The sequence below is a fragment of the Xiphophorus hellerii genome, chromosome 3, assembly GCF_003331165.1.
Source record: "Xiphophorus hellerii strain 12219 chromosome 3, Xiphophorus_hellerii-4.1, whole genome shotgun sequence".
Classification (NCBI taxonomy): Eukaryota; Metazoa; Chordata; class Actinopteri; order Cyprinodontiformes; family Poeciliidae; genus Xiphophorus; species Xiphophorus hellerii.
This window is the reverse complement of record NC_045674.1, coordinates 27,551,857-27,565,993: the sequence shown is the minus strand read 5'-3', so window position 1 is coordinate 27,565,993 and position 14,137 is coordinate 27,551,857. Positions and strand designations below refer to the sequence as shown.

Here is a 14,137-nt window from a genome sequence, read left to right as displayed (position 1 = left end):
CAGATGATTATCTAGAAAGCCACTGAGATGAACATTCTCAAACGTTCAGGTCCAGGCTCGTCTTTGGGTTCTTTATCTCGTCTTTTCTAAAGGTTTTTGAAAACGTCGAGCATTGTTCCCATTTGCACATGCGTCTAGACGCCGTCGCGCAGATAAGCGGAGCAGCTGACAGCAGTGCTTGTGAAGCAAACACCAGGGATTCCTAATGAGCACTGGTTTGTCTTTTTTTTCCTTTCCGACATAAAGAAATCACATTTTGATTCCAATATAAGGGTGGTGGTGACCTGTCTGAACCTAATGGGGACATTTTTAAAGCCAACACAAGACGATCGTACAAATGATGAGGAGCAGATTTCCACATGTTGGTATATAAAAAAACTGCAGGACAAGGAGTTTTAAAAACTTTCATTTTCTGTTTTGGGATGGGTGGACTTAAATGTGTAAACTATTTCAAAAACCCTACATTTTAATGTATTTAAATTGGAGTTTTATGTGACTGATCTAGAGTGCTTAAAGGGGCTTTTTTTTTTAGCTTAACATGAGGTCAGAATGTTATTCCCTCATCAAAAACATGCCTGGAGTGTTGCTTTGATTCTTTCATGCATGTCTGAGAAATCCCCATGGCAACCGTTCAGCTGTGCAAAACACCCCTCCCCCAAACCTCCCTCCCTCGGCTCCTTCAGACTAGCCAGCAGCAATTAGCAAACATCCGGTGGAGCTCATTTTACGAGTTGCTTCTCAGTGCAACCCTGGTATAAACATTGACGCTAGAGGGTTAATAGATGAGCGATGTTGTGATGACTTCCTGAAGGAGGAGTTTCAGAAAGAGCTGGAGTTTTTAAAGAGACACAGGCCCAATTTCAAGTCGTTGAATCAGGAAGTAAAATTTCTTTTCAATCATATTTGACATATGTAGCATTTATATAGCACTCACTAACAACTAAAGGTGTAAATGCTTACTTGATTGTGCTCTAAAATGGCACTGTGGCTACAAAATACATAATACTGCCCCTTTAATTGTAGGGCCGAAAGTAAATAAAACATAATTTACAACTTTTCAGAAAGAAAAATCTATAAACAATGTGCATTTGTTTTACTCTGATACGCTAAATAAAATCCAGCGCAACCCACTGTCTTCAGAAACCACCCGATTTTGAGACACAAGTTTGCTGGAAGACGTTGGTGAACAAAGAGTTTCATGTAGAGCAGAGAACATGCGGCGGAGAGGTCGAGGGATAAAGCTGTGGTGAAGATTAAAGCGGAGTTAAGTATAAATCTCAAACTTTGGACATCTCATCTCTCTGGCTGTTTAATCTCTCATCCAAAACTGGAAGACGTTTGATTGCAAAGACAGGGCAACCACCGAAACTGATAGGAACTAACAGAAGCAGCCAACAAGCCAATGGCAATCCTGGAAGAGCTGCACGGATCCACAACTACCGTGGGTGAAAGTGTCGACAGAAGAGCTAGCAGCTGTGCACTCCACAAATCTGCCCTTAATGGAAGGGTTGCGAGAACAACGCTATCGGATGTCCCGTTAGCAGTTTGTTACAAGCCAAAACATGTGGAAGAGCGTGTCTTAATCAGACGAGAACAAAACTGATTTTTTTTTAAAAATTTAATTTTATTCTTGCATAGCTGTGCCCCCTTGCGGTGGTGAAACATGGTGGTGGCACAATCATGTTTGTCTTCAGCACGGACAGATGGGTGCAGCTAAAAATCCTAGAATCCTAAAAAAAAAAAAAACTTTCAGAAAATGTAATAAAGCTTCATCTTCCACCTGTGGTCCTACAAGTACAGCCAGAGCCACAAGCTAACATGTGTATGAATGGCCCAGTCAAAGTCCGGTCCCTGATTGAAATGAACATTTTGAACAAAGCTTGAAAATTGGTGTTTACAGAAATTGTACTTTTTTTTCAGTCAGACTTTTATTTGTATAAAATGTTGAAAAACGTATTTTCCATCAACTTCACAATTATGCTCTACTTTGTGTTGGTCTTTCTCACACAGCCCCAGTAAAATACATTAAATATGGCCACCTTCCTAAAATAATAGCCTGCGTCATTTTTGGCCAAAAGTGATTTTTTTCCATCTATATATTTTTATATTTTTCCATCTATATTTTTTTTTATCACTCTTGACAAAAAAAAAGGCTTGCGCTACTATTTTTGGAAGGTGACGCTATTTACCATAAGTTACATAATATTGAGCATCTTTTCACATTGATCGGCACCTTCAGGACTTCTCGATTTTCTTTTGCAATCAAAATCGCAGATTTTGTGTTTCTGATTTAGAAATATTTACAAACAATTTTGTAATATCTGAGCTTACATATAACCTTAAATGTGACTTTTTGTCACTTGCCATATCAATCACGGACTATAACTTGACTTCAAGTAAGGCTGAGGCTGCGGTGTCATAGAAGAAATGAGTACTGCCACCTGTAGGTGGGAGTTAGCAATCACCTCAATCTAGTTTTTGTTTGTTTATTGTTTTTGGCATTTTTGCTATAAAAAAAAAGCGCAATGAACTCAGTCATGCATTAGTGCAAAAAAAAAAAAGTTCGGAGTACTATTGATTTTTGTTTGAATTTTAGATACCGTGGAACAAAAACTTGAAGGGACTGATTTATTTCATTTGAATATTTTCCAGTTCTCTGTGTAAATAGAATCAGACACTGTATTTAATCTGAGGGAAACATGGCCTGTTTGAGTTCAATTCTTAATCACTCCGGCTCGTCTCAAAAAGCAACTCTGAGTGTAAATGAAGTGTCAAACAGAGTCTTTTAATTAATATTTGGGTTAATTTACAGAATCCTACTTGGAATCCTTTTTTCTTTTAAAGTGATCAAAAAGATTTTTTTTTTTCATCAACACTGGCACACAGATCCGATCTGGGGGGCCCGGGGGGACTTCAAAGGAAACAGCAAACAGAAACTTTATGGTCAATAACTGTAACTCAGGAAGATAAACGATGTTGGGAGGCCAAGAGACTCTTTTCTCCTTTTCTCCTTACTGGGCTCAGCTGTCCAGACAATGTTTCATGGACTCCAGGGAGAAACTTTGTGCAACTGTAAAAGATTGCTTTTCGAGGAATTGAATACGTCCCTCTGCAAAGGGCAAAGAAAGCGGGGTTTGACTTTGGAAAGTTGTCTTCTTTTTATTCTTTCCTTTTCTTGTCGAAAAACACAAACTCATTTACTTGGGAAAGACATGAGCAGAAAGGGAGAGAGAGAAAGAGTGGAGGTGGGAATTCTATTTGATTTCCAGACATCATCATCGTCGTCGACTCATTCCCGTCTATCAGTAATCTGCAATACTTGAAGACCTCCATTTCATGATGAGTAATGAGGTGCCAAGTCGTATTTACATAAAACATTTCATCAGTGGTGCTGTGTCTGTGTGTGTGTGTGTTTGTTTGTAATACCTTGTGGGGACCATTTTCCTGACACATACTACGTTGTGGGGACCCACTGCTTTTTGTGGGGACCGAATCCTGGTCCCCACAAGGGGAAACGCTGTTTTTGACTCAGCAATTAGATCAAGGACTAAAGTGTGAATTGAGTTTTGGTTAGGGTTAGGGTTTGGATAAGGGTAAGGTTTAGGCTGTAGAAATGATTGGAAGTCAATGGAAAGTCCCCACAAAGATAGCCATGCAAACGCGCGCGCGTGTGTGTGTACCTGCTGTTCGTCTCTAACGATGACTTTTGTTTGGCTCTGAACCGACGGTGTGGCTGTGGGAGCCGGTCCAATCCGTAAGCGGCTGAGCCTCCGCACCTGGGAAACGCATCGATGAGTCTGCTTCGGGTCCACCGTTACTAGTTCCACGTATCTTTCCAGATGTGGGATTCGGTTTCAGAGAGCTGTTTTTGTCCAACGCGAGCCAAGTTAAAGCATAGAAAAATAAAACAAAAGATTACAGGTCTTCATGAGAGGAAGACTCTCTCACTGTGTCAATCTGCTTGACGACGGATCTGAGAAACCAAAACTGTCGCCTGAGTAAAACCTGTCTGGCAACACGATGTAAACCCAAAGATTTCAAAATGCAACAATTAATCTAAAAAAAAAAAATCAAGAAGAAATGAGAAAGTTAATGGCATTTTCACTTGCTCTCTCACTTTTTCGATTGCAAAACCGTCTCTGAGAGAGTATTGACGACTGCGGAGGTCACAAAAAAAGAAGCATGAATCATTGAATCATTGTTGAAACTTTTCTTTCGACAATTAGAAAGAAAAGTGGCAAAATAGGTTTTTTTGGTTGTAAATTCAAAAGACAAACAAAATAATGACACAAAAGCCTGTCTCACATTTACCAAAAAAAAACAAAAAACAAAACACCCTGATAATTCCTGAGAATTTCTACAGGTTGATTAATTGAAAGCAGAACTTTTGGGAAAGTGTCTATTCTGTTATGTTTGGTGTAAAACTGTCAAAGCATTTTAGGGAAATAATATATGAACAGTCAAGCGTGGAGGTAATAATCTGTTGGTTTGGGTCTTGGATGAGTTACAGCAATGAGGTAAAACCATGAATTGTGTTCTCTAGAATATAAAACAGTGAAAGTGGGATGGCTGACCATCAGTTTGGGACGTTAAGCGCTACCTCAAGTTTGCTTGTTGACTTGGTTTTACAGCAAGTCAACATCTGATTGGAAGGTGAGAGTTGTGAAGGTGTGTTAGTGGCCTAGTCAAAGCTTGGGCCATATCAAGACCACGAATATTCCCAAGGGTCAGTTATGCCAGAATGAATTGATGAAACCCTTTAACAAACTGTTCAAATATCAATAAACATCTGTCACTGTGTTCAATAAGTACTTCTTAAAATTAAATCTTTAATATCTTTCCATCTTATCTTTCGAAGTTGATCAGTCCCTTATGGATTTCTCAATTGTTTTTTTGTGGGTTTTTTTTTCAAAATCTCAGATTTTGTGTTGCTGATTTAGAAATATTTGTAAGAAATTTTGCAATATCTGCGCTTACATATGACGTCAACTGTGACTTTTTGTCCCTCGCCTTACTGATCACCGACTTTAACTTGACATCAAGTAAGGCTGAGGACTGAACGACTGACTAACTGCATGCTTTTATTTCAGCAAAGCTGTCTGAAAGTCTCATCACATCGTTTTTATTGGGTTAACTTCAAAAGGCCTTCAAAACCATCGTCCTTTTCAACAGTTTGGTCACAGATTTGCTGCTCTTTCTGGGATTATTTTCCTCCTGGTGAGATCTGACAGGAAGATGGCCTCACTTTTCACTCTCTGTTATGTGGAGGGGTTCTCAAAGAGAAATGGTGGCAATTTAAGTCACTCATTCCTCACGTCTGGCTGTTTGTTAATGTGTTAACTCAGTGTTTGAAATTTGTGTATGAAAGGAAATGGTTAGATTGTAGCTGTCACTGGAACTGATGCTTCTGTGTCCTTCAAATGCAGCTGGGATTTTCTCCCGTTGGTTGACAACGTAAAAACACAATTTCACAATTACGTTGTTCTTATTACATAAGAACCGCGATTAAAATCACATGTAAATATGTTTGCACACGTTAAGTTATTAAAAAAACATGCCGTGTGATCATCCTCCAACTATTTCCTGTCGACTTCTTCTTCGGGGTTTGCGCCAGTGGCGACGTCCGGTTGTTGATCCTGTGACTCAGGCGAAAAAGTGTCTCCGTTGCAGTTTTGCGAAATAAACCAATTTTGATACGACCAACAAAAAACAAAGCAAGACAAAACAAAAACAACTTATCGCAATGCAAAAACTTTTTTAATCAGAAAACGAATCTTATTTTGTTTTTCTTCAAAATTACCATGTTTCCATTTAGCTATTTTCTTTTCAAAATATCAAATTTTGCTATCACATGATCAATTGAAATGTACTTATTCTAGCACAAACACTTTTCCTCGAAAACATGCTTTTTCAAAGTTGGAGTGATTCCATTAAACTCATTTATTTTCATTCAATTTGCGCAATCTTAAAGGTCAATGAGTTTGCTACCACATCTAAAGGTTGAATGGAAAATAAAAAAAGAGTACATAAACAGGTTTAACAAAAAAACCCCAAATACATCCTAATTTGTGTTTGGGAACTTTGAATCAACTGATTCCTCTGTTTTCATTTTTCATTTCATTTTTCTTTTTCAGCTATTCCACTGTAGATTTTGTGCTGCCATCTGATTGAAACGATTTGGTTGTGAGTACTCTTTCTCCGAGCATATTAATAGACTTCAAAGTGTTTGAAAATGGCCCGGTGTGATGGATAAGAGTTGTTCCTTCCCACCATCGCCGCATGCTTGCTCTGGAGGACGGACGTCCGCTTGGCCATTGATTCATAGACACATTTTGAATTCTGCTACGTCTCGCAATCAATTGCGATCTGTTGAACTAGCTCAACGGTTGGCTACGTGAACTAAATTTGGACGCTGTTTAATTTTGTGTAACTGCATATGAATTGAACGTATTTCCAAAGTGAAACAAACCGAATTGAATGGAACAATGGCTTTCCATAGGTCACTGCTGCTGATGTCTGTAGCAGAGTCGACTGCATTTAAACTTATTGGTGGTTTCATTTGATCAAATATACTTGAACAGAAGCTGCTACTTCCCATATGGCTTTCCATTGTGGCTTAATAAATACTGACATAGTAGATTCTATCGTCTGTTTTTTGCTCTTGGGGTAAATATCATTTTAGGGCCTGGTAAACCACATCAACTTTAATATGCCGTGACCCTGGCATGAAAATGATGTATTTACTTTTTTCTATCCGGTGTATGTGACTGTATATCTGTCATTATGGCTCTTACAGAATCTCTTGGGTTGCATTTCATTAATGCAAGACCAAAACAAGCCCACAGGGGGCGACATAAGGACACGACATGAACTGAGAAGAGGCAGCAGACGATTGGGAGATTGGAAAAGGCTCTAATATTTAGAGTCGTGATTGATTTTTTCAATATTTGACCAGTTCGAAAGAATAATAATAAAAAAATAATAATGACTCTGGAAATCATAGGCGATGTCCGACTTTGAAAGTGAATTTTATTGAATTACTTTTGCATTAGCGCCACTGTAACGCGCCCTCCTTATGAATGCGCGGTTCGACGTGCTAATAAAATGCATTAACGGGCTGCAGCTGCTCGTTAGGCTGTTATAACGTGGAGCCGCGGGCTCAGAGGGGCGGGCTGAGACGCTGCTGATATCCTCTGACTTTCAGACCCAGCTCTTCCAGAGCGCCGCTGCGCGTCAAGTGGGACTGGTGACGGCGAACTCTCTCCCCATCCACCAACAAAAGTGGGGGCGAAAAAAAAAAAAAAAGTTCAACCGGACAAAGTCAACAGGAAAGCAGACTGCAGCAGCCGGAGCGCACACGAGCTGCATTAAAGGGATCATTTCCTGGCAGCGGGGGGTGTGCGGAGAGATACATTAAAATGACGCATGAGCTGTGCGTAAAAATCAAAAAGATTCCTCTTAGGGGCTGACCGTCGGACGGAAGGGGACTGAGCCAAACACACACACACGCACGCCTCCCCCCCCCCCCACACACACACAAAAGCGCGACGCGGAGAGAAGCTTTATTCATGCAAATTCGTGAAATCAGAGGCGTGCCTTCGGGCGATGGAGTCACAGCCGGAAAGGCAAAGCCCCCCCAGTTGGATCATCCCCGACCTTCAAAGACTGTGAAGCGCGGCGCGCGGACGCATTGACGGCCACACCGGGGCAAATGTTAAGCAAGAGGTCGCTTTCTGTCTTCTCCTTGTTTTCCGTGGACTTGACTGGCTGCTGTTCTCCCAGAAGTCCTGCAGCGGTTCTTCTGTCTCAACTGGATCACTACTGAAAACTTGCCGCAGCAGTCATCACTATCAACAGCTGGTTCTTAGTATACATATAGGCTATTTATTTTTTCCCCCCCCCCATATAGTCATAGATGTTTACACTCACTCACGGAACATTCTGAGTAGCCCCGATGCAGTTTATCTTACCAGCATCTTTATTTGCGCGTTTTTTCGCCTAAAGACCTTTTTTTTTTTTTTTTTTTTTTTTTAACCAATTCTTGAGAAAACTTTTTCTTTTCTCTATCTCTCTCTCTGTTTCTCTCTCTCTCTCTCTCTACCAAATCGTCGAGGATTTAGTTTTTCCTCCAGCCTCCACACCCACCACCATGTCCGAGGACGACGGCAGCGGCTGCCGCTCCAACCCCGGCGGCGGGGTGCGCGACGCGGACGCCAGCGGCGTCAGCGTCCTCAGCTGGGAGCAAGTGCAGCGGCTGGACGCCATCCTCACCGAGACCATCCCCATCCACGGCCGGGGGAACTTCCCCACGCTGCAGATGCAGCCGCGGCAGATCGTCAAGGTGGTGCGGAGCCGGATGGAGGAGAAGCAGATCCGCGTGCGGGACGTCCGGCTGAACGGCTCCGCGGCCAGCCACGTCCTGCACGAGGACAGCGGGCTGGGCTACAAGGACCTGGACCTCATCTTCTGCGCGGACATGAAGGGCGAGAGCGAGTTCCAGACTGTAAAAGACATCGTTTTGGATTGCCTCCTGGATTTTTTACCCGACTGCGTCAACAAAGAGAAAATAACCCCGTTGACTCTGAAGGTAAACGCGCTACTTTATCTGCTGCCTGCTTTTAGAAGAGGCTGCACACTGACAATAAGAGCACTGTATAGGTTAGAGGAATATCGATTTCTCCGCAGGCAAGAATTTTTACAAAACACCATTAAAAAAAAAAAGAAAAAAGTGCTGAGGCAAAGAAAGCTATTCTGCATGGCTTTTATTCGGGTCAATGCCGCCATTAAAGGCTTAAGAAGGAGTTGATTGGGCGCCTCAAACATGTTTGCCTTTAAAAATGTGTTTGCTCATACAGATTTGAAAGATTAACCTTGCTGAAGACAAAAAGAGAGAGAGAGAGAAAAGACAGAAAGAAGACAAAAACAACCTCACACCGGTTGGCCTATGTCATGAAAACAATCTGTGCAAGTTGGTTTTTAGGAGGTAGAGTTTGTCTTATCTAAGTATTGGTTTGCACCAAACAGCAAAAAATAGTTTGGAGAATGTGCTTTCCTGTTGGTACGTAAGATATTAGGATTGATTTCACAGAGGATACAGGATTTAAAGTGCAGTTAGTGGTTTTAAGTGATAGTAAAACAAAGGGGGTTAAGAGGATGGAGACAAACCAATTTAGAAGGGATCTATCTTCCTCTTAGCCTTGCTAGACTGTAACGTCTTTGAAAGGTTTTTAATTCAATAATAAAAAAAAACATGTCACTTACATGTCTAACATTAAAATACTACTTACTTTTATAAACTCAAATGTGCTTGTCTTGTAGATTTTTCATTGCTTGTTATGTGTTAATGTCACCTCTCTCAACCACAGGAAGCCTACGTGCAAAAGATGGTGAAGGTGAACAACGACTCGGACCGCTGGAGCCTCATCTCTCTCTCCAACAACCGGGGGAAGAACGTGGAGCTGAAGTTCGTGGATTCCCTCCGGCGGCAGTTTGAGTTCAGCGTGGACTCCTTCCAGATCAAGCTGGACTCCTTGCTTCTGTTCTACGAGTGCTCTGAAAACCCCATGTCCGAGACCTTCCACCCCACCATCGTGGGCGAGAGCGTCTACGGCGACTTCGGCGAGGCCCTGGACCACCTGCGCCACAAGATCATCTGCACCAGGAACCCAGAGGAGATCCGAGGCGGGGGGCTCCTCAAGTACTGTCACCTGCTGGTGAGGGGTTTCCGGCCAGCGTCGGAGTCCGAGATGAAGTCTCTGCAGCGCTACATGTGCTCTCGCTTCTTCATCGACTTCCCCGACATCGGAGAGCAGCAGCGCAAGCTGGAGTCCTACCTTCAGAACCACTTTGTAGGGCTGGAGGACCGCAAGTACGACTACCTGATGACCCTCCACGGAGTGGTCAACGAGAGCACCGTGTGCCTCATGGGACACGAGAGGAGGCAGACCCTCGGACTCATAGCCATGTTGGCGGTGCGAGTCCTCGCAGAGCAGAACGTCATCCCGAACGTGGCTAATGTGACGTGTTACTACCAGCCTGCTCCTTATGTGGCAGACGGTAACTTCAGTAACTACTACATAGCGCAGGTGCAGCCGGTGTTTGCCTGCCAGCAACCTGCGTACTCCACATGGCTGCCCTGTAACTGAGTCGACCCGAAGGGAAAGGAGGAGGGCAAGAGTCTGATTTCTTTAAACGGGAGTGAGCGCAACCATTATGGCCTCAGATCTGTCCGGCGTGTTCGACGGCTGACACAAGAGAGTCCGCCGTTTAAATGTTTTGCCTCAAAGCTTCTGTTTCAGTTCATACATAAAGTATGAATGATGCATCCAGAACAGCTGCCGCGTTTTCAGCGTGAATATTACACATTTGTTTTCAAACGCCGACCTCACCTCGTTCCACCGAGGCCAAACGGGGATGTGGGAGGGGGGTGGGGGTGGGAGGGGGGGCTGGGAGAGAGGAGGTGTTTCTAAGCAGCAAATTTTGGGTATATTGAAAGCGACGGCTGAATGCAAATTTGTGCCTAGCCTCGAAGCGAGCAGCAGAACTGTCACAGAGACTGATCGAATCTGTCACAAACCAATTAGGCTGCCGACTGAACGGCTGCATCGCCGTCCTCGAGCTGACAGCTAACTCCAGAAAAGCTTTTATGGGTGGTCTGCTCAGTGCAAGTTAACACTCACACACGCGCACAGACACGCAGGATGAAATGAGAGGTGTGTGTGTGTGCGGGCGTGGGCGTGTGTGTGCAAGGCTCCTGACCAAGTACTTGGCATCCCTGAACCAAAGCCAGTTGCCTCTTGACTGGTCAACTATGTCCACCTTGCACCTTTGCAACCAAAGAATCTTTTTGGACCACTTCTGACATTGCAACCCAATTTTGACCTGGGAAAACTGAACACAAATATGAAGCTATTGTCATACCGGTTTGTATATGTGAACATGTATTAGTTTCTAAGTGCCTCTTGCTTCTGAGCGGACAAGGAAAGCAGTGAGCAGGCAATGTGACCCCACTCTGGTAACACCCCCATATGCTTCTGAATGTATTTGTGATGTCACGCGGAGTCAGTGTTGAAATGAAAAAAAAAAAAGGGGGCACCATGCTTTGGTGCTGGAATTTTCCTTAAAGTAGCAGCCAAGTGTGCGATCGAAAGGGTATTTTTGCAATGTTTACATTCTTCAGATTCAAAAACGTTATCCTCAGTGAGCGATATCCTATCCGAGTACTGTTGCGGCGGTTAGGAGAAAGGTCAGATCATCAGCAACGACAACCAAACAACTCCCAACCGTCATCTTATCTTCTGTATATGTTGTACAGCGGTGCTTCTCTTTTCCCCTCTCGTCCGAGAGAAAGCAGATCAAAAGCAAGAGAGGAGAGGGTCCGAGGGAGATCCTGCTGTGTGTGGTCGCCGGGCTTCATCCCATAATAGCAGGATATTTACAGAGACACCTCGGATCAAAGGATTCTGTTTGCTGTAACACCCTCGCAGGGAATTCCTCAGCTGCTGCCAAAGAGCTCGAAAACTCCGCCAGGGTTAGGGCTTAGGGGGTCCGCCGGGTTCAGTGCCCAGTGCCAAACACCTTTAGCCACACCCCTAAAGTTTAACAATGCGCTGATGGGAGCGCTGAGCCGATTGAAGACGGAGGGGTAGAACCGGAGGAGAGACAGGACGCAAAGAAGGAGAAGAGTGATCAGTCTGGAGAGATGGGTGCAGCTGGTGATGGGGTTTTATCTCTTTAGGGCTAGCGCGCTTTGCCGTAGAGAACGTGTTACGCTCACGCTTATATTTCAACTTGTAGCAGCTTGCAACCTTTATGGCGAAAACACAAATGGTCTATTTTCAGCACTTGCTCTGTTTCAATGAATGTCAATTAAGAAAAAAAGAGAGAGAGAGAGAAAGAAACGAGTGTGGAGACAGAAATCCACATACCAGCCACAGGAGATTTCAAGTTGCAACCTGTGTTTCTTAGGTTGCCTTATCTGGTGTTCATCAGTGTTCTTTTTGGTGTTCATTTTTTGTCCATTTTGACAAAACCTGTACACATCTCTATGTATATATCTATTTTTAGATATATGTCTAGAAGTAGAGAGTGGGGAGAGAGACAATTGTTCACTTCACCGTAAAACATAAACTGCACTGCAGCTTTTCGAAATGGCAGGTAGAATGTGAAAACTGTTAGGTTAGCCATAGAGCCGCAGGTTTCCCCACCAGCGCATCACTTTTACGTTGACTCTGAAAACACACTTTAGTCTTCAGTGCCCATGTTGATAGATTGTAAAGGTGATGTTTGTCAATCTGCACTTAATGAAGTCCTGACAGCTAATTAGCTAACTAGCTCCAGTCTGCCTGTCACCTCTTGTGTTAGAGATCGTGGGTCTCGAGTCTCTGTTTCGGATTTTTCGCAGACTTTTACAAAAACCACACGTTCGGAAAAAAATCTTGTCTTGTATGTATATTTTTTCTGATTGTACTTCTTTTAAATGTATCAGACACTGCAGATGTTGCGGTGCTTTTGAATCTGTGATCGGGCTTCAAAAGGATATGTTCTCGATAGATGTTTTTTTTGCTATGTTATGTCGTGTTCAGTTGGTTAAAAAAAAACAAAAAAAACACTAAAGATGATTTATTCAATAAAAAAGAAATAATATGAAAACCAGATTCATAATGGCTTCCATGACTCATCTATTTGAATCTAGATCCGTTGGGTTGAGACGTTCGCCAGTGCGCATTGATGTTCAGGTTGGGTTTTCTCAAATCCACACAGTGGCCCTCTGGGTCCAGAAGGCCCAGCCAGAATCCAGTCCAGAAATGGCCACGCTGAAAGCCAGAAAAAGCTGCTGTTCAATGTGGAGGGATGTACATGGACCCCAAAAAAAGAGTAGAGCTCATCAAATTCTCTTTTTATAGCCACTCAGGCAGCATCCAAAAACAGCAAATCAGCACTCTGACCAGCGATCAGCACTAAGGCCCGCTGTGCATCCCGGTCCAACTGCCTCCTGGATCCCTGGCTGGCTGAAATAAAACTGTCTGTCACTCAAGTCACATGACAACCTGTACTAGATCCAAACGGCTACGGAGGAGTAAACGCACAACGAGAACGAGACTCACCATGGGACACCGTTCTAAATATAGAAGATGTGATAATGATATTACTCCACATAAGCTGTATTTACAGCTGATTACCTGAGCCATTAGAGGAGCGACTGGCTGATCCACGCTCGGCGGCCATGCGAGGCTGTTGTTGTGTATGACCTTTTCCTATTGGCCCTTTCCTTTCCCAACAAAGAAATGCCAAAAGACCACGTTCGTGTGTTTCAAGTTTGCCTGTAGCAGGCATCTCCAAATGAAAACGGAGTGTTTGAACGCGACTCCTCTGAAGTCCCAACACATTACGATCAAGTCTGGACACACTTTGGTCCTGAAGAAAGACTGTGGCTTTTATCTTTTATCTTCACATGGTTTCAGAGTTTCTCTTGGAGTGAGTCTCTTGACCACCGGTAGAGCCAGGGTTTAGCAATCAACAACTGCTGCCAGTTCACGCTGGCTTGGATGCATTGTTTTACAGAAGAAAGCTGGGAAGCCATCCTTTTCCAAAACCACACAGGCTTGAAAAGGAGAACATTGACTGTTTGGAAGCAGACACATATAGCCCTTTAAAGAAGAAAATACATTGTTGCTGAATGTTTGCTCACCATGACCCATCTTTAAAACAATAACGATTACTATTTCTGAATTTTTTTATTGTACTGTAAAGGGAAAAAAAAGATGAAACAAAGGGATATTCTGTGAAAAGCTGAAAAAAGGGCTATTGCCTTCATTACAATGATTAACCATAACTTTTAGGAGTCACTTGTGAGAAAAACACCAGAGAAAGTTCATAGACTTCACTTTCTTCTCAACTGTATTGAATGTTTCAAAAACTTTCTTAAAGGAATAGCTCGGCATTTTCTGAAGTGAAGTTCAACTCTTGGAATATACTATATTTAGCATACGTGTAAATGAGTTGGTATCAAAGGCCAAACATAAAGTCTAGACCATCTGAAAAGAACTCCAATCTCAAAAGCTAATAATTCATCTGAAAGCTGTTAAGCCGTCGACATATTTACACTGAGTGGTATTTTACCCAGTAGACCTTTTAT

At 42.9% G+C, this 14,137-nt stretch overlaps 1 protein-coding gene across 1 annotated transcript; it reads left to right on the top strand.

Annotated features, from left to right (window-relative positions):
- The first annotated feature begins 5,799 nt into the window (after positions 1-5,799).
- tent5aa (terminal nucleotidyltransferase 5Aa) lies at positions 5,800-13,753 on the top strand. The gene is made up of 2 exons (XM_032558821.1): positions 5,800-8,587; positions 9,366-13,753. Exons 1-2 carry the CDS (start codon positions 8,150-8,152, stop codon positions 10,143-10,145), a joined length of 1,218 nt encoding a protein of 405 aa, XP_032414712.1. The 5' UTR covers positions 5,800-8,149; the 3' UTR covers positions 10,146-13,753.
- The last annotated feature ends 384 nt before the right edge of the window (positions 13,754-14,137 follow it).